A 15,208-nucleotide genomic window follows, 5' to 3' on the forward strand; every position below is an offset into this window, starting at 1 on the left:
ACTAAAAAAAGAAAAAATGAGGACAAGGTAAACCACAATCATAGTATACTTGTATGAACTCTTTTCTCTGCCAATTATCGAGTGTTTCCTAATCACGAATATACGAGGTGAAAAATGCACAATAACAATGCAACGACCAGATAATTACCAAGATAAATTATAAAGTAAATCCAGTTTCCCATGTGAACTGTTAAGTGCTATTTCATGTGATTGCGTAAACTGTTTCCTTAGGGCTGCCTGCGTTGCAATCTAGCGTTTGGTCATTCATTCTATTCTGATTTAATTCTATACGAGACTCAAAGATAATTGATATTACACTTATACTGGTTGTGTCTTTTTTACAAGATATCTCTTTGAGATGGTTGTCACTGGAAGTTTGTTCTTGTTCATCAAACTCGATGCCACACAGTCTATCCCGAGTAAGCGTTGTGTTTTGAGTGCATTGAATAAGCGCCAATGCAAAGAGCAAATAGTTTCTGTTGACTAATAAAATAATTTCGCTTTGCATAACTTTAATGCAAAATTATTGGTTAATTTTCATTGTGAATCAATGTATATTAAAATAAGTGTTATTTTTCGCTTTTCACCTGGGAAGCTTATATACAACAAAAAGAACACAGAAATATTGTGATATCGTCCGTCAAACTGCCACCCCTTACCGGTGCATAGTTCTTTAATTAAAGTTTAGATGTCCTAGTTGACATTCCATGGCAATGGCATTAATCTCTTTGTTACCTGAATTATTTTTTGTTGCCACTTAAAACCACATGGCATGTTTTAAACTTGTCACCACGACTTGAATAGAAACTGGGCTTCTTGAGGAATTATATGCATTAGGTCACTACAAGACAAAAATAGCTTTTCTCTGAAAAAGAATTACGAACTCTACAAAAACGCTTGGGGCGGGATGCAAAAAAATACATCATTGAGGGAATAGATTTTTGGTTTAACAGCTACATGTTAGGAATTAGGTTTCCAGTGGACATACAACACTTTAATCATAATCGATTACGTGTTGAATTATGTTTTGTGCAGAATTCACTTGCGATAATGGGGAGGAGGTTTATGCCTCGTGGTTTTGTGATGGTGATGTAGATTGCGTTGACGGAAGTGATGAGAAACCGGCTAACTTTTCCACCTATCCTGAAAACTTCAACGGTTCATACATAAGGTGTAAAAGTTTTACGAAAATATCAATATATTTATGAAAAGTGTGTAAAAAATCTGGTAAAACAAGCTGTCTCAAAGACTTTTTTTCCGAATTTTCTATTTCAATATACATAATTCTTCCCTGGTTAGATCCCAGCTGTTCGTCAAGCTAAAAAGAGTAAAAATAATCGTAGAATTTGGTTATCACTTGGTGGCCAACACCTTATTTATTGGCACATTAGGAACAGCTATTAATCACACCTATTAGCGAATATGAGGAAATGAGAAAAATCATAAGTTTGTGTTGATTTCGCGTTATTATTAGCACGCAACAATGAAGACATATCACAACAGAACTGTGCATATCAAGCGCTAATCAAAGCAAACATTTGAGTTTAAAATGTTTAATTGTCACCCCTTCAGTCAAAATCTTTATTGGGTCTACGAACTCCGGACAAGAAACAATGCAATTTCTTCGGCGTTTGAGAAACAATTTATGTTTAGGAAATTAGAAACGGTGCAAACGCTTCTTGTTGCAGTTGCTACAATAAGCATGACGTGGGAGATACAAAGAAAGTATGCGCTCTCAGACGAAGGGAAGTTTGTAAAGGGATAATCCAATGCGTTGTCGAAGTATTTTGTGAAGCAGGCTGTCCCTCACACTTTCAATGTCCGAATTCTACTTGTTGGAAACGCTCGACTGTTTGTGATGGCGACCCTTGCAATGACTGTCCAGATTTCCGAAAATGGAATAACGGGCATGGTTTCAAATGTGTTCGGAATGGCATAAATTGTGATCTTCCGCAGATGTTTCTATGGGACGGGATAGCTGATTGCGATGATAAGTCTGATTTGTGTTACTCTATCGAAAATGAAGATGCCGGGTATTTTTTGAAACTGCAATGTTCTTCAATTAAAATTTCGTTCCCAATATACGATTTCGTTGTTGCAGAGATATTCGTAATTCTTCATTCTTTGACAAGCGTTTGTGTTTCAAATGCACACATGATCCCATGATCATTTCCAGGTCAAGTGTTTGTGATGATGTCATAGACTGCCCTGACATGAGTGATGAATGCAATTGCTCTAAAAAATCCCTTCCGCAATGCAAGAAAGACAATAAAGCTGATTTGGGGTAACTTCATGTTTTTGTCATTTGACGTAAAATTATTCTGTGTATGTTTAGTCCAACGCAACTTTGCAATTGGTTGGAAAATAATGGAATCTGTTACAACACTATGGGGCGTACCAACATTTCCTGTAGCTCTATAAAAGATGAAGTCTGCCTGAAAATTGCACCATGCACGGGGAATTCTCCATGTGAGTATTTTTGCAACTCACATTTCCAGTGTCCAAATTCGACTTGTTGGAAACGTTCGACTGTTTGTGATAGAGATCCATGCAATGACTGTCCAGCTTTCCAAAAGTGGAACAACGGACATGGATTCAAATGTGTTCGGAATGGTAGAAATTGCAATCTTCCGCAGATGTTTCTATGGGACGACATTGCCGATTGTGACGATAAATCTGATTTGTGTTATTCCATGGAAAATGAAGATGTCAGGTATTTTGCAAAAGTAGTTTTCAGTTGAAAAAGAACCCTTTACATAAGAAAATGCTACACAATGCCGAGGGCTCCTTTATACAGCTGCGATTACCCAAAAATTTAAAGAGATAGATTAATTCCCCGTAAAACGAGGCGGGAGGCGTAAATATGATAATTGTTTAAAAGTGCAAAGAAACATCGGTTTATTATATTGCAGAGACGTTCGAAAGTCTTACACATTCAACAATGGGTTATGCTTCCAATGCATCAATGACCTCATGATCATCTCAAAACCAAGTGTTTGTGATGACGTCATCGACTGCCCCGACCAAAGCGACGAATGTTTCTGTCAATCTGAGAAAATCAGAGATTGTGGCAAATTTTATTAGTAAGTAAAAAGTATTGGTTTAAGCTGACAGGCGATAAAGCCTTTTGATATACGTTATAATATTGTTTGGATATCTGAAAATCTTCACCTACCAAGGTTTTCACGTTTAACACGTTGTTTGGTTGGATCGTGGAGCCGGTTGACATTGCCGTTTTTGGATTTTTGAAAAATTTGGAGTCAGTTTCGGTTAAAATTCCAACACAGTCACGTTTTAATTTTTACGAAAGGACAAACCACCCCCAGGCTCGATTTCAAGTCCAATTATTGAATAATTTTAAAACCAATTCAAATATTTTTTAGTGTGGATGAAGAAGTGCATATTAACTGTTCAACAACAACGGCAACAACAATATCAACAGCAACCAATTACACAGATGGGGAGTGGGCGTGTGCGGTAAGTAAAAAAAATATTGGTTTATGGGCAAAAACGCAGTTTGTCAGAATTAATCTTACGTTCGGCGGTAGGTTTACACAAACACATCGTAGTATAAAGGATATTTGACATAAAAATCTATAACAAAGCTATAAGTTATAATGCCGATTACTAGAAAGAGCAGTATAATAAACATTACCATGTATAAGTATTCGCTTAAAGTACAATCGAATGCGACTTCTTTCCTGGATCTGTAACTAATCGTGTTGATGTGTTACACTTGATGTGTTTGTGCAGGACGGATGGACGATGATTTTCGACAAAAAATTATTGTGCGATGGAAAGGTCGATTGCAATTATCAGGTCTACAATTATAATGCTCGTCAATATTTCGACCACGATGAATCTCCTGAAATTTGCAAACATCGGAAACACTGCGACACAAAAGACGGACTTTTAAACATACCTCAATCAAACCTTTGTGACGGTTATATCGATTGCAAAGATGAGAGTGACGAATATCCAGAAGAAAACTGCTCAAAAAGATTCTACTGTCCAGCATTGAAAGGAGCCAAAGTAAAAATTCACGTTGTTAAAAGTCGTGAGTAGTTTTAAACATTGTAACTGATTGAGAAATAACTTTTATTTAATTATAATACTTAAATTTAAGTTCATTTAAGTCTGTATTTAATTATTCAAAGCTGTATTTTTTTATCAATTCATAGCATTTGATTTTGCGCTCATGATTACCATGGAAATGAAGCATATATATGAAAAGAAAAAATCATTTGCAAGAGCACCGGTAAAATCTTAGCTGTTGTTTGTCGTTGCTCACATATTGATCCAAAAGCACACTCAATGCACATTAAGAGTTTTACCGTCGCTTTTAGCAATTGCGAGTTTTTGTTTAATTTTTCGTAACACTCTGTGAAAATATATGTGTTTAAAATTAAATATTAGATCTCTGTCAACAAATCGGACGTTTGTGATTTCAAAATCAACTGCGATGATCAAAGAGATGAAATTAACTGCGCAAATGATGGAAGGTTTTACTGCGAAAACAAAGATCCACTGTATGTCAAAAAAGATAAGGTAAGTCCAGATACATGATAGAAAATGTGTTGCGCCAATCACGTCAGCAGCTTAAAAAAATTTTTGTAATTCGTACTCATATTTATAAACAAAAATTTGTATCGTAAAGAATTTTTGCATTGTGTCGCCGTTAGATTCTCGTTTATTGGATACTGTTAAATATGCCATCACATTGTCTTTTCTTGCAAACTACAAAGTGCATTTACTCTCAACAGAAATTCAATGGAGTCGGCGACTGCTCTGATTGGTCAGACGAGTGCCCTACAAACACAAAAATGTCTGACGAAAACATATTTTCATCACGATACGAGTTGATTGCAAATCCACTTCTACGAGCCATAGTGTGGATAATGGGGATGCTTGCTATTTTTGGAAATATGGTGATTTTAAATAATTTAAGTTAGATATTAGTTATATTTGAGTTCGTTCATGGCTATTTCATTGGTTTTAAGGTTGTCATAGTAAAAGAAAGCAAAACTTTGGTATCCACAAAATCACAAACAACAGCATTTCGCGCAAACCATCTGCTCGTTTTAAATCTATCCGATCTACTCATGGGAGTTTATCTGCTCATGCTGGGGGCCGCTGGTGTCAGATACTCCGGAAATTATTGTGCCAATGACCTTATTTGGAGATCAAGCGGAACTTGCACCACAATGGGGGTATTGGTCTTCCTTTCAAGCGAAACATCTGTCTTCACTATGGTTCTTTTGACAATATTCCGACTGTATGCCGTGAAAAACGTGAGTAAAATGAGTATTTAGGGTAATAGCAAAAATGTAATTTAAACTCTCGACTATGGATTTTTTAAACTGTGCCAAACAAGCTCGTCGTGCACATCGGTAAAACCTTTCGTCCAGGCAAGCCAATGTAAGTTCAGTCAGTCCGGGTAAGAAAACGAAAAGTCATGCTGGTCGCATTTTATTGCTTTTCGCGCCAATAAGTTAATGTGTTATTTCTATTGCAGCCTTTTGTTGCATCCGTTAAACCCAAGTTGAAAACGGTCATACTAACCATTTTGCTGTCCTGGGTGTTATCGTTTGTAATTGCTTTCATTCCTCTATTAACACAATTTCAACATTTGTTCGAAACCAAAGCGTGGATGAATGAAAATCCGTTTTTCGACAATGTCGCAGTCGATTTTTCTAGTAAGATATTATAATACATATATAGTGTTCATGTTTAAACAGTTTAAGTGCATTTGCGACTTGTATACAGGCATGATCAAATTCATGGATCAATTTGTAACTTTCCAACACAACCTTACTGGCAACCAAGTACAGAAGAGTGTCCTCTTGCGTGTAAAAAATGCTCATTCCTGGATGGATTTCATGGATATCCTTGAGGATTACGATTACAGTGATAATTTTAAGATTTCTAGATACTTGGGGTTAGTTTTCACCAGTAAAATTTTACCATTTACTTTCTAAGTGCAAGATTACTTTGTGCAGATATTACAGTAGTAGCAGTGTTTGCATAAGCAAGCTTTACGTATCATCCCAAGACAAGGCATGGGGATATTCAATCGCCATCATTACTCTCAACTTCTTGGCTTTCATGTTTGTGGCGGTTACGTATTCTTGGATATACATGAAGTCAATCGCCAGTGCTAGGCAAGTGAACGAAAGATCTAAAGATGGAAGGGCGGCAACGCAAAACAAAGGCAAGAACATTTCTATTTAAATACGTATTTTTTCATTTACTTTGTTGTTATGTTAGACATGCAAAAGAAAATTCTTCGTTTAATATTTACCGATTTTCTGTGCTGGGTTCCAATATCTGTCATGGCATTTTTGAACTTTGGTGGGATCCCTCTACCTCGAGAAATGTACGCTGTGTCAGCAATTATTCTGCTCCCCATCAACAGCTCTCTTAATCCCCTCATTTACTCCAATGCCCCTAAACTGTTCTACGATAGAGTCAGGGATGGCTTGCGTGAATATTACAGACCACCGTTACCGAAAGAAGTAAAGACAAGTGTGGTTTTGAAAGAGAAAACCTATTTTGTGGTCGAAACAGAAACTGTTTTGTAAATAATTAAAAAAAAATCGTTCAACGAATGATCCTGCTCCCCATCAACAGCTCTCTAAATCCCCTCATCTACTCCAACGCCCCGAAACTGCTTTATGATAGAGTCCGGAATGGCCTACGTGCCGTTTTCGGACGTCAACCACAGGAAGGGCAACAGGAAATTGTGGTTGTTAACTGACAAAACTTTTATTTGGTTGAAGCAGAAACCGACCCGTAAATAAACCTTGCATTCAATTTGTGCAAAGTATTTTTTCCCGAGATCGAATTTTTGAAAACTACTCTTGTTTTTAACGTCACGCATACCTTCCATGTGTAGAATCCTATTTAGTTTGTGATGGCAAAGTAATGTGAACACAAATTTTCAATGACATTTTTATTTGAAAAAATCTGTATTTGAAAAAGTAGGACAAAGTAACATCTTTGACGCCAGATCTGCGCTGCCGAAACTAAAGAATAAAAATACGTGAAATTTGGTTTGTGAACGCACTCTAGTTTGTTGTTTCCTTGTCTCTATTAATGCCCAGTCACGCTTTTATGTTGTATTTTATGAGTCATAATTTTATGTACCATAGCATGAGTTACGCGATGAGTTGATCAGACTCGCCTTCCACGTTCACACATGGACACTCTTAATATGTGTGAGTGTGGGAACGCCTAACATCAACTTGGGTAGAATCATTTTGGACATTACAATGTTGCTGTGATTCTCCTTGCTTCCAGTGACTTCCTTACTACATTTTGTCTCTGGACCAACGTTTACTTGTAATCATAATATGATATTATGATGTGGGAAACATTCCATGCAACCAACTCATGGAATACAAATTCTCGACAGAGGGAAATTTATTCTGCCAACTACAAAATTCACCGAAAAAAGTAAAAAACAACCCTCAAAACCCCCTCTCACACGCCTTGTACATAAACCTCGCCCTTTGCATTTTGTGCGTTATCATCGACGAACAAGTGCAGCTTATTGTTGTCAAGATAATACAAACTTTTAGTAACGCTAAAATCTCTGCAGTGATAATTTCATCACTTTGCTGACGTTGCATCAAATATTTGTGGTTGTTTCAATATTATTCCCAACAACCCTTGTTACTGTCCTTAATTGAAATAACTTCCTATGGTCAGTAATTGGTTGCAGTGTTAATGCTGTTTATAAAAATTTAACTTTGAAAATGTTGACAATTGTTTTGTTTTCTGCAACTGCAAATATTTTGTGCTACTTGTTGTAGTTATCAATAAACACAGTGTTGAGAGGGAAAAGTGTGTGTATTCTTGAACTTGTGAATTCTTATACAAGGAAGAAATTGAAGGTGAACGAGGAGAAAATTGATGGCGCAGGAGGAAGAAATTGATGATGCAGACGGAAGAAATTGATGGTGCAGGAGGTAGAAATTGATGATGCAGGAGAAAGAAATTGATGATGCAGGAGGAAGAAATTAATGGTGCGGTTGTTGTAAATTAATTACCATGGCAAGTTGGTCAAATACCTTGAGAAACAATTCTTCGCGCACGAGTAAACGCTTTTACCTATCGGAAACAGGAACGTTGACAGAATTTTAATTTTGCACTAAAGAACTTAATCGAATATAAAAAGCATAAATGGCATCGGCACTGCTAAAACAACGGGTTATCGTGTCAGGAATCCCACGTGAATTGTGTCAAACCCTCTGCTTGAGATCGCGTATTGTCGTTGGGATTTATGCTCGATAATGGGATTGCACGAAACAAAAACTGAGAAATTTAACACGCGAATAGCAACATTAGAATAGAAATACGTCGCTTTCACGCGACCAACGTCATAATGATGGAAGTATTTGAATGTCGAGCAGTAATTTAGTTGCCACGCTGTTGAAGAGGGAGATCGAGTATTGAAACAAAAATCTGCGTGAAAACAGAGCTGAGACTCCGGCAAAGTTAAAATTGAATTTTGCACGATTTTATCAACATTATGATGCATCCTTTTAAAGGGAAGAAGTCAACACTCACTCACCGACTGTTTAATCTGCGCCATTGTGTTCACAAATCCCGTAAATAATTTTCTCCATCCTGAGAAAATTTAGTGGTGAGTTGACCGTAAATATGCCCACACAAACCTATAGGATAAATTATTTTAATTAAATTTTTGATATAATTTTCTAGTTGAACAACTGACTTCAATCGGATACGTTCCCTTTTAAATTATTGTGTTTTAGAATTGTTGGATAGAACACGAGTGTGTTTATCAGTGTTTGATGTGTGCGTCTCAATATGTCAATATTACAACACTCTGGCATACGAGCGAGGTGGGCTTCCATTACCATTAAGATATTCGTATTTCCAACATAAAAATGCTTTAATTGAAAATTATGAGGAAAACCTTTTCAACGTTAGTAATGATTGGGAATTTTTATTGCATCTGATATCTCATTTGTCACAACGACGTCTTTGCCAGGATGTTGACCAGACGTGGGCAATGAAATGGATTAGGAAATGTCAGTTATTAATGTCAGGTGGTTAAAATATCCATGCCATTTTTATAAATGTGTTTGTCTATGTTTGGCTGCTGCCTAGATTTTGGAAAACATATCCAAACCCTAATTTGGAAGGTTGCTTCTTTTCCATATGCCTTTAAATGAACATGTTGCTACATAACATATATATGAGTTGTTGGGTTTGTCATGGTGTGTACTAAATAATCCTTCCACTTATAGACACAGGGGTATGAGATTGTATGTGTTTTACCAGCTTCACAAACCAACATGTACTATATTTGGGATATGTTATAATACGGACAAGACGCTGCGATGCCGTACAAAAACATGATTAAAATTGATAATCATGTTTGTCACTGGCGTGTTTTGTCCGGCGCTTGTACGGCTCACCTTGCGACCACAATCGCGGCTATTACATCACATTTTTTTTATAAATGAAGAGGCAAACCCTTAAGGTCTAATGCATTGACACCTACTATGACGACATAAGGGTTTGTTGTTTGACGTCAGCGTTTTCATTCCCTCTTACAATCACATACTTCCATTTAACCACAAATCGTCACAAACAAGCAAAGAAAATTCAATAAGTTTGGTAATGAGTGAGACCACAGAAATTAACACTGAACCCTTTTGTCTAAGTTGTCCATTCCCAACTGGCTTAGTTTTAAACATCACCAACTCATAGTTAACTTTTAGTGTCAAGCATCACACGCATCATTATCATTGCTTGTCTTTAAGATTGATTCCATGGTTTTGCTAGAATCCCGCCCTCAACTGAACATGGTCTTTTAATCACCGACACCATTTTATTAGGATAGGAAGTTGATAATTTGAAACAGAACGTTTCCGATGTCGACTTCCTTTAATTTTCCAGTTAACCAGCTGACTTCAATCGGAAGTTTTCTCTTTAAAATTATTGTGTTTTTATTTTAAATTATTGAGTTGTTGGATAGAACAAGAGTGTTTTTAGCAGCGTTTGATGCGTGCGTCTCAATGTGTCAATATTACAACACTCTGGCATACGAGCGAGGTTTCCAACATAAAAATGCTTTAATTGACAAATTATGAGGAAAACCTTTTCAACGTTAGTAATGATTGGGAATTTTTAAGGCATCTAATGACTCATTTGACACAACGACGTCTTAATTTGCCAGAATATTGACCAGACGTAGGCAAGAAAATGGATTAGGAAATGCCAGTTATAAATGTCAGGTGGTCAAAAAATAGAAATAATTTGTATAAAAATGTCTGTCTATGTTTGGTTGCTGCCGAGATTTATATTTGAGAAATCGAATCCAAACCTTACATTTGGAAGATTGCTTACGTACAGAAAGTGGTTTTAAATCTTTTCATAAAAAATTTGTGGGATTGACAAATATTTTTGATGTAGGGTTAGAATATTTTATTTTAAGCTGACTGTGTGAATAATTACGTAAATTAAAAACAATTTGTTTTGCAATTGTTGGTTGATCAGTGGGAGAATTTGAGACAGGGTTGGATCCGTCTTGTTGACTTCAGACTAAACATGGGAGCAAGGTTTGTGAGACCAAAGACAATATAGGAACATGACAATGTAAGATACAAACTCTTTGTGTTTTTTCAGGTATTGGTTGAAGGTAGTTGTTGCTGGAATCCTGATCTCACTCACATCAGCTCAAAGTATGCATTTTGTTGTTACTTTTTATTCAGCTACCGTATGGGGTGACCCAATGGTAATCTCTCTCTATCTATTCAAAGATAATTCGGGTGAAAAAATATTGAATCCTGCAGCTTTGGTCTGCGACCCTGGTCTCTACAAGTAAAATCAAATAAATTTTCCACGAGAATTTCTATGCGGACACGAACAATAATCATGATGCATAAATGGACTCGTATTTCTTGGGAATAACCGTGCGTTACAAGTCTGCCGAACGAGGGCAAAATCCACCAGCTTTAAACCAGGAATTTCCACCGATCCTTGAGGCATTTGTCATCAGTTTGGGCGGGACGAAGAGAATATTCGATTAATTCAAAAAAAAAAAAAAAATTTAAGGATATCTCACGTTTCATTCACGCAACAACGAACACAGGTTGCAGACGCACTTCAGCTAGCGATATTTCTTGTTATTTCACTTTGTATTGGGGATGTCCCATAGGTAGGTTTGTTATTACAGAAAAACATGAGTAAATCACAAACATCCTTGGACTGTTTCACGATTATTAGGTGAAGAGCAAGAAAAGCCCTCGGGTTCTAAGACAAAGAGTTTTTTTAGTTTTTCGCTTCTTTAGTTTAAATTTTTAATATCATTTACTTGGGTTTATAAGTGATGACTAATTATTTCAAATGGATTTACTTTCATGTGATTTGTGCAGAGTTCACTTGCGATCATGGGAGGTGGGAGGTGGACGCTCAGTGGTTTTGTAATAATGGTAGTCGCTCCGCTTGCTATGACGGAAGTGATGAGAAACCGGCCAACTTTCCCACTTATCCTGAAAACTCAACCAGTCCTTACATGAGGTAAAAGCAGTTAAATATGTTCCCTGCCTTCGTGTTCGCTGAATTGTCCAAGAAGTAATGGACGAGCGAAAAACACCCAAGTAGTTTTAAGAACCCACACGTTGAGATATCTTGTTTCTTGTAATATTTCAATACAAATGAAGATAGCGGAATGACCACTCGGAAAAAAGTTCATTGCAACAAAAACACATTTAACATAAAGGAACACTGGAGGCTCCCTAGGCTATGCATGCGTTCATAGTCGTTGCTGGTCACGAAGTCTGCAAAATCCTTTTAAAATAACGTAAATAACACAAAGGTGAAAGTCTCCTGGGCCTTTCAGGTTCTCGCCTATAATGTTATCATTCAGACGTAGCAGCAGGAGTTGACTTATTGTTTCTTATTCAGTTTACCTCACACTGTTGGAATGGATGTATTTGTAATTCCCCGATTAAGCTTTTGCTAAAGTGAATGAAACACGGAAATTTAAAATGTAAAAGAATTAAACTGCAAAGGAACGCGGGCCTAAGTTTGGAAATAAACGCAATAATTGACTATAGTTCAGAAATGCTTGGAACTTGAAGATCAAAAAAAGAGCTAAGATATTAAATTATCAGGATTTTCCGAAAGGTAAAAAACCTCCCTAAAAAAGATTACGAAACATTTTATTGATTCCGTCCGCATTTAAGCGAATGTGACAAAATCCAGATCTTCACCAATTCTGCATGCATTTGTTCTTCAACATTTGGTGCAAATGGATTTTGGATTCGTTAAGTTCGTCCCCTTTGAAAAATGATGTTTAATACTTTCCGACAAATTCCTCAAGTGTCCCTCATTGCTTTTTTGAAATAGTCCTGATAATTAGTTTATTAAATATGGCAATACTGTCAGCTAAATTAGCATAACGTACGTGTTAGAATAACTAAGCCAATTTTTTTTTGCCGTGCAAAAACACAGACTGCTCCTTTCGCAAATTCATACTCTCATAACTTCTCCCCTTGACAGCCGTGAAGTTCGCGCTAGAAGTCGACGGCTTATGCTGTATAAACAGTTACTATGGTAATACATATGTACAAATATCTGAAAGCTTAAAATAACTTCCTTCGAAATGCTCATGACGCCTTTAACACAGGTGCTTTCAGGTAACCCCGTTGCTATCCACTTCTTATGACGTCATAAACACTCACTGTGGTTACAATGGAGTGACGAGTTGGCAGCATTTAGTATAAGTTTGTGGGTCAAGGCCTTATAATGGCAAATACTTGCTGCGTATATTGGTGTTACGCTTCACTAGGTCCTCAGGACGCTGCGTTAACCACAAGCCTGTTCCCGTACGACGTTTACCACTTTCTTGTATAAATCCTTGTACATGCAACTTCAAAATACCAATATACAAATCCCGTGCTAAATATAACACACGTGCTAAAAGCCAATAAAGAAAGGCACTCTTTTAGAAACACCCAACGGTGTCACATGAGATGGAGCTAGCGATACGAAATCAACGTGCGGTGATTGGTGCGTTCAAGACGATTATATGAATTAAAATCTAAATTAACAAAAACATTAAATCGAGCGGGTGAATGGTGAAATAATGGAGGTGAGAAAAGTGACTTAAAAGAATGTAAACGTAAAAGTTTGGAAAAGGTCAAATAGGTGATAGCGAGTTCCTTTGCCCTACAACAACCTTTTGCTCTTATCTGTATTTTCCAACCTCTGTATGTTTTGTCATTGTAAAGTTTTAGGTTTTAGGTTGTGTATTGTTATTCACACATCAACTTTCAACCTCTGTATGTTTTGTTATTGTAAAGTTTTTGGTTGTAGGTTGTGTATTGTTATTCACACATCAACTTTCAACCTCTGTATGTTTTGTTATTCTAAAGGGCGCCTTTTTTTCAGATGTTAAAAATACGTCATTGTGACGTCACAAACCAAAGGTTTATTTGTCCCTAGTTAACGGAAGACCATAGGGTATATCAGAAACGACATTACACTATAGTTCGATAAGACGGGAATGGTGCATTTCATTGCTAAGTGACATTACATGACGCCATTTTGGATGTGATGTGATAACTTTAACCTCCCCTTTGTGTTGACTTTAATTTGATGATTCCAACATTTCTAGTTACGAACTATATTGTGAAAAATACATTAGTGGTTGATTGTGGCGAAGTAAATAAATCATTTATGACGCGAACTCGTAGGCAATGCCACTGTCGGACAAAAAGTGGTATTATGACAGAATAACAATGTTGTGTTGCATAAACAGCTAATTTGGTCGGTTTTTCTCGGCGGTCTTTGCCAGCCTCAAAATTCAATTAACCTACTTCTATCTTTTGCTGTGAATGGACAAAACGACAATGCTAAATTGACGGTTTTTCTCTGTCGTGTTTTCAAAAGTTCATGTATCAAGTTATCGATCATAAATGCTGTAACAACAAGAACACACTGTCCCAGTAACTGTTTCATTATTACACAACTAAATAAGACATAATAGGTCGAACAGCGGCCATCTGTCTTCAGCTTAAATTAACATAAAATCCGTTTATTGCACTTGTTTAATTTCTGTCCCCTGTTTAATGCAATACTATACTAAACGAGTTTTACAATGTTTTCCATTCCTAAGCATAAGGCTTGCTACCAGCACTCGCGCACGACCGAAGCGCCTTCTATGATGTCACGCAACAATATCTTGCTTTCGCACGGTTTCGTTCGCAGCGGCAAAAGTGAAAAGTGCGACTTTGATCAGCTGTATCACAGAAACCAGACGTCGTATCAAGCTACTTTTTTGGCCAAATATGTTCTAAAGTGATGAACATCTCTTAGTTTGATTATTAACATGTTTTATTTTTACGTGTCATATGCACTTTAAACATTTACAAACACAAATTTCCCGAAACTATTGAATTGTGACGTGATACATTACTATTGTTACAGTTGCGATAACAAGTTTGACGTCCACAAATCAAACAAAGTATGCGCCCTAAGAGTGAAAGAGTTTTGCAAAGGAATAATCCAATGTATAGGAAAAACACTTTGTGACGGTGGATGCCCCTCCCACTTCCAGTGTCCGAATTCAGCTTGTTGGAAACGTTCGACTGTTTGTGATGGCGATCCTTGCAATGACTGTCCAGCTTTCCAACACTGGAATAATGGACATGGATTCAAGTGTGTTCGGAATGGCATGAATTGCAATCTTCCGCAAATGTTTGTATGGGACGGCATTGCCGATTGTGATGATAAATCTGATTTGTGTTACACCTCGGAGAATGGAGATGTCAGGTATTTCGTTTTTGATTGTTTTTTTGCATATGCGTACATGCAAACACTGACCCAGACTCCCCTTTCCCTCTGTGCTCCTGATCTTGCTATATATCACGTTTTCTTTTCAACGCCATTGGATTCGTGTGTCTACGGGCGTCACTCTTCCTATTGCAGTGAAAACGAAAAACAATGAAACGCTTGCAAAGATGAATATAGTTTTAGTCAAATGAGCTTTGTTGTTTATATTAAAGATTATAATGTTATAAATATTAATAAAAAAGGCGATAACTGCTTGCTTGTGGTAAAATATTGCATCCATAAACAAAAGTGTTATTGCAGAGATATTCGTACTTCTTCATCCTTGAACGAACAATTGTGTTTCCAATGTACAAATGACCCCATGATCATCTCAAAG

General features: G+C 36.8%; 1 protein-coding gene across 1 annotated transcript; it reads left to right on the plus strand.

Moving 5' to 3' along the window:
* The first annotated feature begins 1,043 nt into the window (after positions 1–1,043).
* LOC145895729 (uncharacterized) lies at positions 1,044–7,937 on the plus strand. Its single transcript, XM_082984515.1, has 16 exons — positions 1,044–1,171; positions 1,689–2,033; positions 2,102–2,284; positions 2,336–2,713; positions 2,913–3,083; positions 3,384–3,477; positions 3,754–4,032; positions 4,417–4,548; positions 4,764–4,928; positions 5,001–5,291; positions 5,516–5,696; positions 5,767–5,938; positions 6,000–6,211; positions 6,268–6,557; positions 7,152–7,279; positions 7,883–7,937. The coding sequence occupies exons 2-16, from the start codon at positions 1,957–1,959 to the stop codon at positions 7,935–7,937; spliced, it is 2,808 nt and encodes a 935-aa protein (XP_082840641.1). The 5' UTR covers positions 1,044–1,171; positions 1,689–1,956.
* Positions 7,938–15,208: the final 7,271 nt, after the last annotated feature.

This window comes from Ascidia mentula, chromosome 3 (assembly GCF_947561715.1).
Source record: "Ascidia mentula chromosome 3, kaAscMent1.1, whole genome shotgun sequence".
In the NCBI taxonomy this organism is placed as follows: Eukaryota; Metazoa; Chordata; class Ascidiacea; order Phlebobranchia; family Ascidiidae; genus Ascidia; species Ascidia mentula.